The sequence below is a fragment of the Plectrocnemia conspersa genome, unplaced genomic scaffold (assembly GCF_051122295.1).
Source record: "Plectrocnemia conspersa isolate PC_06_02 unplaced genomic scaffold, ASM5112229v1 ptg000004l, whole genome shotgun sequence".
Taxonomy (NCBI): Eukaryota; Metazoa; Arthropoda; class Insecta; order Trichoptera; family Polycentropodidae; genus Plectrocnemia; species Plectrocnemia conspersa.
In genome coordinates, this window is record NW_028277168.1 from 521067 (window position 1) to 537276 (window position 16210).

Genomic DNA, 16210 nt, shown 5'->3' on the forward strand with positions numbered 1-16210 from the left:
TTTGCCAATATTTTTAGATTGATTCAAACACAAATCCCTAATAATATAAATGTATGAATAACTGGACTTATACCACTTTCAAAAACAACGGCTCGATTATTAGAACCTACATAAACAAAAAAAAATCTAAAGTACTAAACCAGATAATTTTGTAGGGGTTTTTCACTTTTCTGCCTCATTAATCACATATTAAGAGCTCACCATAATGACAACTTGAACAACGAAAAAATAAATTTTCTACGCTATAAAACTAGCATTACCGTTAGAAAAGTTAATATATCACACAATATAATACATATAAACATATCCCAGTAAAGACCAGCGGCAACAATAGGAAATATTGCACTCTTACTTTCAATTAGAGGGTTTTGGGGTAGAGCTTTTTAAATTATTGTTTTGGGAATCACTCGGTTAACAGCGTGTCGGATCAACGTAACACTAACAACCAATCACGCTAAATTGCGTTTCGACAGATGCTCGCGCGCAGCCAGTTTGGCGGTGGGGGCGCCTGGGGAGCGGGGCCTGCTGGCGCTGCTGCGTCCGACAGCTCCCGCCTCCGCCCCCGCGAGAAGACACTCGGCGCACTCGGGCTACTGCACCCCTGCGCCCCCACCCCTAGCCTCCGGATTCAAGTACTGCCCTTCGGATGCCCTGCCTTACTGTCCTCCTTCACGGCCTCCCGCTACAAAACCGCCCCAGGTTACTAACACACTAATCCTAAATGTCTTGTTTTCTTCCATTCTTAAACTCTTCTCTGCTACTCAGGTCACGCAGCGTCCTCCACCTCCGATACCTCCCAAACGAACGGCGCCACCTGCGCAACCGCCTCTGCCTCAACCGCAACAGCAGCAAGCACAAGCACCCCCTGCAGTGCCGCCTCCGCCTCGTCGAACAGGACCCCAAGCGCCTCCGGCGAGAATACCTCCACCCGCACCGCCACCGCCTCCCCCTCCAGCCAGACACCTTCCACCGCTAGACAAAAACAGCCACTTGTATACAATGTATCCGGGAAAGCCACCGGCTCGTTCCAGAGATGGCCAGTCTGCGCCCAAGAAGCAAAACGCAGACGACCCGATCGAACGCGAACAAACGTCTCAAAACAAGGCGCCTCAATACAAAAAAAACGGCAAAACGCAAGATTCCATCCCGACCAAGAAAATTATCAACGTTCCTCCGCCGCTGTCGTCGGTGCAAGGTGCCAATCAAAACGCAGGAAACGCCGCCAAAGTTTCTGTGAGGCAAGACTCGAGCATATCCAGCGACAGCTTCAGCCAGACGTCTTCTCCCAGTTACACCACTAAAACCATGGAAGCTCCGCTGCTCCCGCATCACCATAGCAGCAAAACGAACCGCCTAGGCGGCAGATCTTCCGCAGTACCTCCGATTCCTCCACCTGCAGACGAAGGCGAAGGCAGTTCCCCCTTGACCAAGAGCGCCTCCACCCCAGCCAGTCTTCAAACCATCGTGCGATTCCATAACGGATCCAACATGTCCCTTCACCACAAGGTAAATATCATAAATTAATATCATAAGTGAAATCCAGAAACGATCGCAAGACCGTTTCTCGACTTCCCAAAAATTTCACCCGAGACCGATCCACGGATCGGTCTAACTATGAAGCGGTGAAATTTAGATAATCCGTGACATGCGACGGTCGTCCAACGCTTACGTGACGCAGGGCCGGTTCAAGTTCCGCTCTGCCCAGGTGCTGGTGAACGCAGTCGCCCTCATCGCCATCGCCGGCGGAATGGCCGCCTACTTCAGAGCCTACCCCGCAATCCAGGTTGGTCCCATTTACTGTTCCTCGCCTCGCGCTTCCGTCAAATATGCTTCATGAACTCCTTGGTTTTTGGTATGGGTGGTCGTTAAGGTGGTGAATAAGACGATCACGACCAACACCATGCTGGCGGCGCTGCCCACCCCCAGGAATCCGGCGCCGGGAGTCTGCCTGCCGGTCATTGTCAACTTTTGCCAATATCACAGGGTACCTTATAATTTCACCGTCTTCCCCAATTACATAGGACACTTCGGTCAAAGAGATGCACAACAGGTATTTCCATTCAGCAATTCCTGCCAAATCAACGGTCGATATTTGTTAAACTTTACTTTTTGTCTCAGGAACTAGAAATATACGATGCTGTTGTCGACGTTCGCTGCTATGAGCTCGCAGCGCTATTCTTATGTTCAGTTTTCGTCCCAAAATGTGGACCTCTCGGACACATGGTGAGGCCATGCAGGAGTTTATGTTCAGGTAACTAATAAAAAAATTTAGCTTCCTCTCTTTTCAGATTTCTAATATTTAAATTAATTTAAATAGAATAAATCATTGCTAAGAATATGTGGCTTATCAATTAAACTTATATGTAATATTAAAATAAATGGCATATTAAATTGTATACATGTTTTAAAAAACATGTATGTAGGGACCAAATAAATTACTCAAGATGGTTTTACTTTTAAATAGCATTATATTTGGCTCACCACCATGTCTGTGCACCAAGGAAGCCATTAGTATAAGAGCAACCGAGCAAAAAATTTCCGCTTGGCTTGAGCCATACATCTCTTAGTCATAACGAAATTTGTAACAAGCATGTCACAAATAAACTGTTTTCTTAAAACATTTCTGAAAAAAATAATATTTGTTAACTGGACTGATCCGTAATATTTTAAATATTTTGATTTTAATATATGTATTCATAAAAATGATTTAACTAGATTATAACTAAAGAAATTTTGAATACTTTTACAATATATTTTATTTCTCCATTTTTTGCATCTAAATAAATACCCTATTTTTATATTTACTTCAAATATATTTATTTTTATAAACATAAGTTTTCTTATAAAATAAAAAAATTCACTATACAAACTTCTCGAGAAAATAAAAAGAAAAATCTACCTTTCATAAAACAAAATTTAAACTAGAATTTTTAAGTAGAAATGCTTTAAGGTTTGTTCATACTATATCTGTTAGTTTTCATTTTTAAACAGTCAGTCTGGCTCAAAAAATACTGTTATATCGTTATAATAAATAAGCGCCTTAAATGGATTACCTTAAAACTGGAATAAATATTTTTATTATTATTATTATTATTATACCTTGAATATAACGTTAGATATTTCTTGTGGAACACTCTGAATTGAGCGCTTCGTTAAGCGTCGGAAAACTCAAATGGAAATTTGACGATTTTCCTTAAATTCGTTCTCTAGTGTTTGTTCGCTTTTAACAAAACGTGTATCCGCGTTTTCATCATATCATTTGCCCAACAAAAATATGTACATATTATACATACATACATACATACATACATATAAGATATTCGAGAAAATTATAATGCGAACAAAGAGCTCGCTCGTGCAAATCAGGATTGCCATGTTTACACGTTAAGATTATAACTTTCAAAATACAAATATATATGGCGATTTTATTTATATGAATATCAGATTTCAGTCTATTGTTGAAATGACAATATCTCGTTTTGAACAGGTTTTGTAATATCATGAGGATAATTTTAATATAAAAGTATATATATGTATTGAAATTCAAATTTTGATGACTTACTATTTGATATTTCGGCAGTGATGCACCAGCCATGCTCACTTAACGGACCTGTGTGTATATATAAATGTATATGATCTGTATATAATTTAATCGACTGTTTACATTTCTTAAAATGAAAAATATTATCTTAAAGTTTATTTAAATTATAATATTATATATTTAATTTTTCCTTGATATTTTTATGTATTTCGTAAAATAGTTCAATTACAATATATACATCTTATAAAAAATAATAAATATTAAAAAAAAATTATATCATAATAAAATTAATTGATTAACTTTATTTTCATAATCACCTTTTCAATACCACAATAAAAATTTCAGCAAAAAACTACATGTATAAATTTCTGTGTTCATAAAATTAATTTAGCCAATTCTTAGATCCTTTTTTACGAGTGAAATATAAGTATATTGACATTTTATAATATCTAAATTTTTTGAGGAGTGCGTCAACAGTAGCATTTTTCTTCATCCTTTGCCTTACGGTGCAAAAAATCTGCTCGCTCCGGTGATGTACACTTCGTGTACTTGTGAAAATATACGATATTTTTTTTAAATAAACACGAATAATATTTTTAATTTTTTTATTAATCAAAGTTGAAACGTGTTATATTAAAATATTGCACTAGGCATCGTGATTAGATACTGACTTTGCCGCCCGCCGCACAGCACGTGTCTTCGATCAAGAGATTTTTTCATATGTAAAAATTAAAAATACCGTATTGAAAAATTTAATAATTTGATACTCGTGTAATACAAAATTTTGTAACAAATTTTTACAAAATATAAAATACGGTATGAAAATCAGTTTTAATTTTATTTTGTAGGTATAGATTTGTGACGTGTTTATCAGTCTTAGTTTTATATGCAACATGTTATTATTTATGAATGTGTATTTTTCAGTAATATAAATAAAATTTCATTTATTTTAATTTTTTTTTAAATAATATGAAAAAATGAAATCAAAATTATAAAATTATTATTAAAAAAATATTAAAAACATATTAATTATATTATTTCAATATAAAAATTATATATATATATATATATATATATATATATATATATATATATATATATATATATATATATATATATATATATATATATATATATATATATATATATATATATATATATATATATATATATATATATATATATATGGGTTTTATTACAATTTTTTATATAGGATATATTCATATGTTTCAACAAAATAATATATTTTTCATCTGATTCGCCATACATTTCAAAGTTTCAATCTAACTCGCTCCTCAAAAAGTTTAAAGAGCCCTATTTTATATCGATATATAACCACTTGTTGTCAAGTGAGACTCTCCAAAGAAGCTGCAAAGTTGTAGTATCCGTATATAAAATGCAGTATTAGCTCAAACGACTATTTTGACATTATTGACGTTTTTGTTTTTTTAGAAACGATGCGACGCTGTGGATTCTTCCTGGACGTGTTCGGTCTGACAATGCCCGAGTACTTGCAGTGCGACATATTCCCCGAGTCTGTGGATACTAACGTTTGCTTAGGAAATCGAGAAGTGTGGGAGGCAAAACAGAGAGCCCAGAAGCCAGGTATGGTTCCGATCGATATATTACGCCGCATCTATTGATACATTATTCTAGAAAGGAATATAATCCCTTGAGGGTCAATTAGACCAAGTCTCGTGTCTGTTTACCGACCCAGACCGTCGCTCGGGTTGATAAACCCTCGGGAGCCTCTACTAAATTTATGCACGGTCATGCACTGGAAATAATATCAAAGTGATATTTTCCTTTGATACCCTTATTATACTAATTGAAAAAATATGTTAATAATATACTATTAACAGCGAACTTATTGCTTTTGACAAACAATATGGACTTCCGGGAAGGAAGTACTAATTCCTTTCACAATTTCATTTTTTTATAAATTACAGATACTGCTAAATAATTTTTAGATAAAAAGAGTCACGAAACTGACAATAACACAACTGGTTCAATAATATATAATAGATGATATGTTTCATACAAAGTACCTGCTAGTAAATAATATATTGAATAATGAAAATCTATGAATACTTTGCATTTTCACAAGTCTCATATTTTTTTAAACTAATCTCAACCCTTTCCGCGCATATTTTTACCACAATCTAATGTTACAAATTTTAGATAATTTCACTTAAAATTTTACTTTGGTACCGTTTTCTAAGCTTTAATAAAAATATTTTCATCTGTAGTTGTTCCATGCAGACTATCTATCAAACCTAATTCTTCAAAGATAGTATTGACTCCTCAAATAAACAATGAAGCAAAAACCAGTAATTTATCTAGTACCAAACTATTTGCAGAAGTCTCTAAAAATATTATTTTAACTATTTTTACCTAACCCCTTAATTATACAAAATGTTGACTTTTAGCAAAATGCGCTTCATATAATTTTACTTAAGCTTGGATATCACTAAGTAAAAAAAAAACACCTAAAATTATTTGCTATGCTATTTAATTGCCTATTGATGTTACTCCCAATGTGCTCAACCCTTTTAGCAACTATTCTCGCCATTATATCGAAATAATTATATTTTCCGTGCATATTCCTTAGACTGCAACAATCAAACATTTGTATAAATCAGTAAATACCTATTCTTAATCAATAAATAAATGAGTTACGCGTGAACTGACTTTAGTTATAGTTTCATTAGCTTTAGTTTTTTTAATTCGCAAAAAAAATATTGTAATAAATATTCAATTTAATTTTATTTATTTAGTTTTTGCGTATGTAAAGTATATTTTTATTAATAAAACATATTTAAAGAGTGTAATTAAAACATATATTTTTTAATTTTATTCTTAGCAAAAAATATCATAAGTTATTATGTGAGGCGTTTAGAATATTAAGAACCAACTCAAAATAATCAACTTCAGAGTTAAGTGTTTGAGATTAAGAGTTTACTGGAAACATGGGAGATTGCCACGTTTTCTCTATGTAACATGAATTACTTTTTTAACTATGTATTCTTAGCGAGTTAAAGCGATAAATCTCTATACTGTACTTACTCCAATCTCTCGATTAAAAATCTTGTACAATAATTTAAAAATAATCAATATAAATCATAGAAACTTGACCTTTGAGTTGAATTATACCCGATATATCGCATTGGTGACTGCTTAGATGAAATTGGATCGTCCAGCACTTGGGAACGGTCGAAAAGTGATATATTTTTCGATGGTGTTTTTATTATACCCGCCGAGCCTATTAGTGTTATTTACGATCGTTTTTCATACATAGACAGGACGCAATATATTTCTCCCTGGGAATGTTTATGATCGTTCGGGGAATTGAACTGCGAGTCTTTTTTCACAGTTTGTCCCACCGGATTCCAATGCGACACCAAGAGATGCATACCGGCCGACTGGAGATGCGACGGACACGTGGACTGTTTGGACCAATCTGACGAGCTCAACTGTAAGAGTTGCGGAAGAGGAACGATCCACTGTGGAGAGAGAAGGTGTATGGCGCAGAGTCACCTGTGCGATGGGAAGGTCGACTGTCCGTGGGGACAAGACGAAAGAAACTGCCGTAAGTCATATTTTCTTAACATTTATTATTCATTGTTAGCTCCTCTGACGATCTTAATCAGCTTCTCAGGGACGTCATTAGGGGGAAAAGGGTCAAGTAGCATTTGCCCCTCTTTAAATTTGGCCAGAAAAATGCATGCCATTTAATAAAATACTATCCTAATGAAATCAAAATATTAAAAAAGAAAAACGAGCACTGACTACCCAGAATTTGCCCCCCCCCCCTCATAGAAAAAACTAAAATAAGCATCATCTTCCTGCTGCTTTAACCCTCAATCTGCGTAAATTTTTCGATGTTCACGGTACCTGGGCTTCAGTTGTTGTGTTATCTGAATTTTATACGGTAAGTGCAAGTTCAAATTCAAAATTCACCAAAGGGAGCCATAAGAAAAGCCCAAAAGCTGCGAACGCCGACGAATCGACAATTCCGGGTCATTAGTCACACTTTCACTTACAGCAGCAATATTCTCAGCTGAACAAACGCCACGATAATGCATAGGCCTTACCCTATCTCCAACGCTTATATTTGCTTAAAAATGTTTTACTAAGTTGCGAATTCTTCGCTCAATAAAACATTGATATTTACGTTGAGTGATCCATTTCGTAAATGTGTTGTTGTAAGCTGACTTTTATCACTTTGAACACGCGTGATTATTGACAGCTGTCTGATTTACAGTATTGAAATTTTAGGTAACTCAAATTAGATCATTCTGTAGCTATCCTAAGCGATATTATCACAAACTTCTGATATAAGAGTATTGGTCAAAGTTTATTCAAATCAAATTTTGATCAATATGGGGGCGCAAAAACAATTATCACTTCGCAGTGGGAACGCTCTACCGAGCGTTCCTACTGCAACGGCGCCGACGCGATTTTATTGCTTTTGACGTGAATTTTTAACTTCTGATAAGAGATGATTGTTTTTTGCGCTTTCCTATTAGTCAAAATTTGGTTTAGATATGCTTTTTTTGATTCTCACTTATTTTAAGTGGTATTATTGTTATAAAAAACGCTAGATAACCAAGCGTTTCTACTGTGACGGCGACTGCAAAACTTGATTGATTTTGCCGTGGATTCTAAACAGGGATGTCGTTTATGAAGGGGGGACAGGTTGGCCAAAATAATGCATTTCATTTAATAAAATACCACAAATCTTAACACTTTTATCGCCAGTGACTTTTTCGTAAGTCACCTGTTATTTTCTTCACGCGTCAGTATCAAAAAATAAATATAAAATACTTGGTTTACTGATAAATTATGCAAGTACAATTATCTTCAATAATTAAAAAAAAATGTAAATAATCGTTAAGTTGTTTAATGAAATTAATTTGATCAAAAACAATAATCACCAAGTGACTCAAGTTTTAGTGAAATTGAAATTTGGCGACGGGAGGTGACGGGTAGCAATTAGACACAGATTGAGCCGCTGCAGTAGTATTTTTATTGAATATTGAAGAAGTTTACATAGTGCTTACAAAAATAACGGGGCGCGGGCCTGCAACGGCGTGCGAGCGCGCCAGAGCCTGCGAGTTGAGAGAATCCGTCACGCCAGCGTTACCAAAGTGCCACCAAATTTTGACCATAACAAAAGCTATATATATATTTATATAATAGGCTTCCTACACCAATATTGACCCTACAAAACGACCACTGATTGGCCAACTTTTGCTTCCTCCCTCCTGGAAAAAACTTAAATGACGTCCCTATTTTATCTGTGGCTCTGAAAATGCTTATTTGCGAATATGCGATACAGGGTATTTTGAAAGCATTTCCAGGGAGCTCTTGTAAGTTACAGTCGACGATAGTGCGTGTACGTAGATTTTAAATAAAGATGTGGATTAAGACGAACCGTTTGCGTGTTTTTTTGTGATCTTTATATAGTTTGAAGATAGCTATAAAATAATAATTTCTGAATGTCTTGAATTATAGTGAGGCTGAGTGAAGTGAACGGTGATGTCGCTCGAGGTCAACTGCAGATTTTCAGACCTCAACAGCAAAGATGGCAACCGGCTTGCATCACACATTGGGATTCATCTTCTCCTCAAACAGTATGCGCCATGTTAGGATACTCGTAAGTACTTCGATATAATCACTTCAATGATATCTTCCTTACTAAAATTCGACCGCACTTTTAGCAACTCCACATACAACAAGCTGACAACAAACGTAGATGGAACTGAACAGCAAGCGATTAATCGCCAACGCGATAAACCCTTATGGAGGATGCGCTACGATCGAGACACTAATCTTTTAAAAGAGTTCAGAACGTGCAGTAATGTGTTTTCAAATGTGGAATTGGAGTGTAAAAACTATGGTAAATAATATTAATTACAATAAAATCTTAGGCGACTTTTGATTCGAATCGAATATTTCAGTATGCGGTAAAAGGCGCAGACCTTACGCAAAACCGAGCAAACGGATAGTCGGAGGAGTGGAATCGGCACCTGGTGATTGGCCTTTTTTAGCTGCGATTCTAGGTGGACCCGAAGAAGTATTTTACTGTGCTGGAGTACTAATTGCAGATCAATGGGTCTTGACAGCGTCACACTGCGTCGGAAAGTGAGTGATTGTCTTTTCTTAGCATCAGTAAAAATTTTTTTAATAAACATTTATTTGCAGTCACTCTGACGTCACAGGCTGGACAATTCAACTGGGCATCACCAGAAGACACGCTCATTCGTATTATGGCCAAAAGATGAAAGTTCGCCGAGTCTTACCGCATCCATTGTACAACTTGGGAGTAGCTCACGACAATGACGTGGCACTGTTTCAAGTATTACACATCGATCGTAAAATGCTTCGGATCTCGATGTTCTTTCTGTAACGATCGTTTTATTATTACAGCTAGCCTCGAAGGTTACTTTTCACGAGCAACTAGTTCCAGTGTGCTTACCTCCTGCGACGCGACAACTACCAGAAGGCACGTTATGTACTGTGATCGGATGGGGCAAACGCGAAGATAAAGACAGTGAGTATCGGTTATGGTAAAGCATGGTTTAGATATATTTTTTAAAAATGTCGTATTTCTAGTATCTGAATACGAGCCTGCTATAAACGAAGTGCAGGTGCCTGTGCTCAATAGAGAACTGTGCAACTCTTGGCTAGAACATAGAGACCTGAACGTGACTGAAGGCATGATCTGCGCTGGGTATCCAGAAGGAGGGAAAGACGCTTGTCAGGTACGCTCTCAATACCATTCTTATAATCAAAATGCCAAAATAATTTGTGATATCTGCTCTTTTACGTGCCATCGAGGTGGTAAATCGAAAACCAGCTACTTTTCAACATTTTAGTAGCGGTGACCAGAAATACTTTAGTCAATGACTTGAGAGTAGGGTTTTCAATTATGATTAGTTTTCAATTATTCGAATATTGATTAAAAAATAGTGCAAAAAATAATAATTTCCCTGAAAAATAAAATTTATCAAAAAAATATTTATTTTAATTAATTATTATATACTTTCATAATCGTTGAACTTTTAAAATTTTATAAAGTATACATAACACAACGCTGTGCGAATCACTGTGAGGGCGTCAAAATAAAATTGCTTAATTTATTATTTTAAATACTATATATTTATATATGATAAAGAATGAACCATTCTTATTGTAGATTTTATCCACAGAACAAAGAATAAACTAAAACGGCCGCTCCGTACAAATACGCAAATTGCTTACGGTTTTTCGCAATATTTTCATTTGTTTTCGAAGAATATTTTTCACCTTCTGTTCAGTCGCTTCCTTGTTCTTCTTGGTCTTCAGTACTGATCGCTCAGACCTTAAATAAGGTTTTAATAAGTTGAAGACGGGGGGCGTTCACAGATTTTAAGAAGGCCTTCGACATGGTTCGTCATGGATTATTATTAAAAAAATTGTCGAACCTCGGTTGCTCAGATGATTCACCTTAGTTATTCTCGAGTTATCTGGGCGAACGTATACAGTTTGTATACTATGGCAGCTGATTGTCGAAAGAATATTTCACTACTTGGGGGTTCCTCAAGAGTCCAACCTGGGGCCTCTGCTCTATATGTTATTAATTATTGACATAAAAACGGCAGCTACAAATTCAAGTTTTCTTCTGTACGCAGATGATTTAAAATTGTATAAATGCATTCGATCTGTTGCGTACTATATATATAGTGATTTAGACTCTCTATGGAGATAGGCTTCCGTTAACCGTCTACCCTTTATTTAATGGCGGAAAGTGCCATACTGTGTCATTTTCTCGATCCCGTTTGCCATCAGTTTATTCTTATGATCTCGGTGGGAACATTTTAACTAGAGAAACTTCCACTTAAGATCTCTGAATCACTGTTGAAAGCAAGTATAAGGTATATTTAATTTAAATAAAATAAAAATAAAAAGTTTGTTAATTTCCGGTATATTTTTATAAGTTATATTATTTTTGACAGAAAGAACTGTAAAGAAAACTGCCAAACTTCCTTAAATACAATATCTTAACAACCATTTATGTACTGACATAAGTCACTAATTACATTTTAAATTAATTGCTCTTAATGAATCTACAACTTCATTGACAATTATTTTTTTCCACGCAATATTTTTTTTATTCTGCCTTTTTGTTTGTTGAAGGCATCTGGGCTTTTAAGCCGATTTTCTGAAAGAGAGTGCAAATATTTCATTTTCGCGTGTAAACGTTTTTTTGTTGGGGTATCTAAGTCCACTGCTAAGGACGCAAAATCTTTATTTATATTATTCGATGGTAAATTAATTGAAGGCGCTGTATGTTTTTTAATTTATAAAAAAATATTTTTGGTAGTGTAAATTAAATCTAATGAAAATTGTTTCGAATAATTTGCGCTTCTATTATTATCTTCCATTTATACCGTTGACATTAACTTTGGGAAATCTAAAATTAAAACAACAATATTTAAAAATAAATTCAGTTTGCAAAAAATCTTAAAAATGTGTTTCAATTTTTCTAAATATTTCGCCGAAGATATTTTTAATATAATTATTATAAACTTTTATTTTTTAGTATTTGCAAATTTCATCGTATATATAAATATTTAAAATAAATTCATATATTTTAAGCATCGGTTGAGTTCGGCCCTGTCAAACATATGCGCGAGATGTATCGAATGACGTTTAAAAAAACCGTTTGCTTTGATTAATTAATTTGTGCTTACACGTGAAAAAATATTTGTTAGTTTTCTACTATGATTTTTACACCCTACAAATGAACAGCCCCCCCATAATATTTATTACACAACCGTTGTGAAATAAATATTATGAAAATTGAATGAGGAGATCCATCGCAAACGGCGTGACAAAGCCGACTGATATCAGTGGCAAGAGTTTTTTACTGCGAACGCCGCTTCTATATATTCTTTATTCTGTGATCTTACCGAATGTAGCTAGTTCTACGTCATATTAAATCTCTGCTTGAATTCTCTTTGTTTGCATTTCATAATGTGGAAGAAAAACACATTTATTTTATGTTTGTGAGAAACAAAATTATCTTAAATCCAATACCTAATTTTATTCGAATTTCTGTTTAATAACTCACTATCTGTTGTATTTAATTTTTGGAACAGATTCGATGTAAATACATGTATACGTCAGGGTCGTTTTATCGTTTGTTTTGTGCGAAATTGCATGTAAATTAAATCACTAGAATTAAGATCAGCTTCGAATGAATTAATTCAGCAAAATTAATGGAGCACTTTAAATATATAATTTATTCCAATTTATTGTATCTACAATAGCTAAAAATGTTTGGAACAATAATAACATAAAAATTAGATCCGTATAGGAGTTTTGTGTTTTGTGTGGATTTGCATATAAATTAAATAACTATAAATAAATTAACCACGATTGAATTATTGAACTGATTCAAATAAAATCTTTACGTCTTGAAAGAACAAGTACAATCAAAAAAATTTGAAACGCACATCTGTTTTGAGATAAGCGTTAAAAGGTGGGCCTTTCAAACGTGTTGTTTCCCTCAACGAACGAATTCTACGAATTTGGTCATAGTAAACACAGCCACAAATATTCTATCCATGTACCTAATTATTTAAACTATGTGACTATATGTTAATTTTTTTTATTTTTTGACAACTTTATAGCATAAAGAATCTTGCGTAATTTCTGGCCATAGCGGGTTTTTTCGTTATCATTCTACAAAACTTCTCTATCATCATCGACGATCAACGTTTCAATTTATCTCTTACATCCAGAATAATTTTGCGATTTTTATATTTTATCCCCTTCCACGCGTCACCAATATGTTGAGGTTTCGCAAAAAAAAAACAAGCAGTTTTACCCAATCATATGATGGACTTCGCGTTGGTGATCTGACACGGCTCCTCAGTATATGGTGTGCATGCCGTGGAAAGGGTTAATATAGGCGATGTTTTATTTTAAGATTTCTTAGATTTTATATGTCGTATTTATTTTCAATATCTCCTTGCATTTATCAGACATCAATTTTCCTCTGCCCTCTGAATATTAATTAACATATTGATTTTCTTATAGATAGAACTACAGATTAATTTAATAAATAGTCAGTATTTAATAAAGTTATTTATTAGAATTTTAATATTCCAGGGAGATTCCGGTGGCCCCCTCCTCTGCAGAGACCCGACTGAAAAGGACCGCTGGTTCGTCGGGGGCATAGTGAGCTGGGGCATAAAATGCGCCCACCCCAGACTGCCGGGTGTTTACGCTTTTGTCCCCAAGTACGTGCCGTGGATAAAGCAGCAGCTGGAAATACACTCCGACTGACACATATCTTCCTTTTACACGGAAAACACTTCGACATATCATTCGTGGACGCGTAACCCCTACGAGCACATCACGTGGGGTAAGATCAAAACTCACGTGCACAAGTAAACATATCTGCGAACGACCGGGGGCATATCTATCAATATACGAACGTCTTCATCCGGACGATCACAGTCCGACCGTAATTTACGAGAGCTATGCGTTCTAATTTCGACAATAAATCGCAAAGGGTTCGTCTTGTGATACATATTGTAACTTAACACATTTATATTTTTAATAATAATACTAAAAAAAATATATTATTGATATATGATATGTACATGTAAAAAGAGTATACATTGTGCCAATTATAATTTATGACAATAATATAATGTACGTAAGCGTACATCGCGTGAATTATATAAACAAATATGAAAATAATGATACTATTGTCGCTTTATATTATATGATATTAAATAGTGATTTTATATCATATTTCTACGCATAGCGGAGTAACTATAGGTTTTATACAAACTTTTATTGTAAACAAACAATTTTTTGTAAATATTTTTTTTTCGTTAGAGAGTATATTTACCTATATATTAATATGTGTATTTAATGTATGTATTATGTATATGCTATAATAGTCGTATTCTTCAAAAATGGTATGAAATTTGGCAGGCCAAATTTTATTAAAAAAAATACTTTTGTATATACAAATTGCCTTCCCGATTGGTACATGACAATAAAAAATATGTGAGTCTATTCGATGATATTCTAAATCGTATATGTGTATAAAAATCCCCATTTAGGAGCTTTTTATATGTTTTAAAAAAATGTGCTTCGTAGTGAAAAAATTATCAAAATGGGGTTTTCCTTATTTTTTCATCTCGGAGTGAGCGTAAGGACACACTTAGACAATCGTCGGACGTTTTCATGAAAACATTCATTTTTTACGACAAGTTATTAACAAAAAAAAAACGTAGTCATGTAGACATGTGTTCAATTGGAAATGTTAGACTTACGCATAACAAATTTTTAGATGGTAGCAGTAAAACTTTAAACAAGCTTTAAAAAGTATTGTATATTAATATATGTATGTATGTGAGACATCAGTGGCGCCCTAAAAGGGTTAAAACGCACAAAAAGCATATTGTAATATTTTGCAAGTCTCATTCTTTATATTGTATATATTATATATATCTACATATATATATTAATGTATGTATATATATTATATCAGTGAAGATGCATGCATATACACCGGAGAAACGCAGCTTTCTTTATTTTATTATTATTATTATTAAGTCCAAAAATAGTATTTATAAGCGAGTGACCTTGCTCATCGGTCGGGAGCGGACTCGATGAGAGTAGCGGGGCTATTCGTGCATTGCCATTGATATACACACATACATGTATATATGTATATATATATATATACATATAACTTCAGTTTAACGTTAAATGTTTGCCGTGTAGTGGTAGTCATCTATATGTGTAGAGATATTATATAATAGACTGTCGACTAAATTGTCACCTCTAGAAAAAGACTACTATGTATGAAACTCGTGATTTATTTTTATATACACTAATTATTTATATGTATGTACATTAGGTGGAGTTAAATATTTTACAATTTATACCTGTATGTAAATAAATATTTTATGTATGCAAAGCCGCGTCGATAGAACAAACTACTACGATTTAGATCAATCCTCAGAGTGTCTAAATATATTATTTTAGATCTTCCATTGCATATAACATTACAACCATGTCAACACAATCAACAACTTTTAAATTAATAGTAAGGCATCTTACTAAAATCAGCGACATCTATTTTATTAATTATAAACTATTTTTATTAGATGTCACTAGGCCCAACATATCTTGATTTTATTTTAATTTTTATTGCAAATATTCAACCGCAATATTTAATGGAAATCTAACAAACCTAATGTATGATGATAGATGAGAAAAATAATTATATTATATAAAAATCAGTATTTCAGATTTTAAAGACTTGATTGAAATTGTCTGATTCAACGTTGGCAGATTCACTGATTGACTGATTCAACGTTGATATATCTGTCTGGTGACGTACTCGCCCATGGGATGAAACGGAGTGTTCAGAGTTTTATAAATACGCTATGTTATAACCTGGAACCATTAGAAACTGTGTGTATGTTTCTTAACGTAGATTTTTTTGTACTACATAGAGAGACTTCCATTGAAGACCTCGGAGAAAGTGAAAGAGTCTTTCCAATACACAATTGCACCCAATCTATCCAACAGTAATGCACAAGCAATTCGTTTTATGAAACAATTATTTTATACATTGTGCATTTAAATTGT

The 16210-nt window shown here is 34.1% G+C and overlaps 1 protein-coding gene across 1 annotated transcript in view; it reads left to right on the forward strand.

Annotated features, from left to right (window-relative positions):
- The window catches only part of LOC148235539 (atrial natriuretic peptide-converting enzyme-like), a 36010-nt gene extending 20242 nt beyond the window's left edge, over window positions 1-15768 (forward strand). Inside the window, exons 3-16 of the mRNA XM_088184104.1 lie at window positions 474-699; window positions 766-1506; window positions 1634-1783; window positions 1871-2050; window positions 2119-2251; window positions 4994-5146; window positions 6915-7130; window positions 9059-9200; window positions 9265-9443; window positions 9505-9688; window positions 9749-9902; window positions 9974-10097; window positions 10160-10308; window positions 13703-15768. Of these exons, the coding sequence (XP_088040230.1) occupies window positions 474-699; window positions 766-1506; window positions 1634-1783; window positions 1871-2050; window positions 2119-2251; window positions 4994-5146; window positions 6915-7130; window positions 9059-9200; window positions 9265-9443; window positions 9505-9688; window positions 9749-9902; window positions 9974-10097; window positions 10160-10308; window positions 13703-13879 (2908 nt within the window). The 3' untranslated portion in view covers window positions 13880-15768. The remainder of the gene's footprint in view (window positions 1-473; window positions 700-765; window positions 1507-1633; window positions 1784-1870; window positions 2051-2118; window positions 2252-4993; window positions 5147-6914; window positions 7131-9058; window positions 9201-9264; window positions 9444-9504; window positions 9689-9748; window positions 9903-9973; window positions 10098-10159; window positions 10309-13702) is intronic.
- The last annotated feature ends 442 nt before the right edge of the window (window positions 15769-16210 follow it).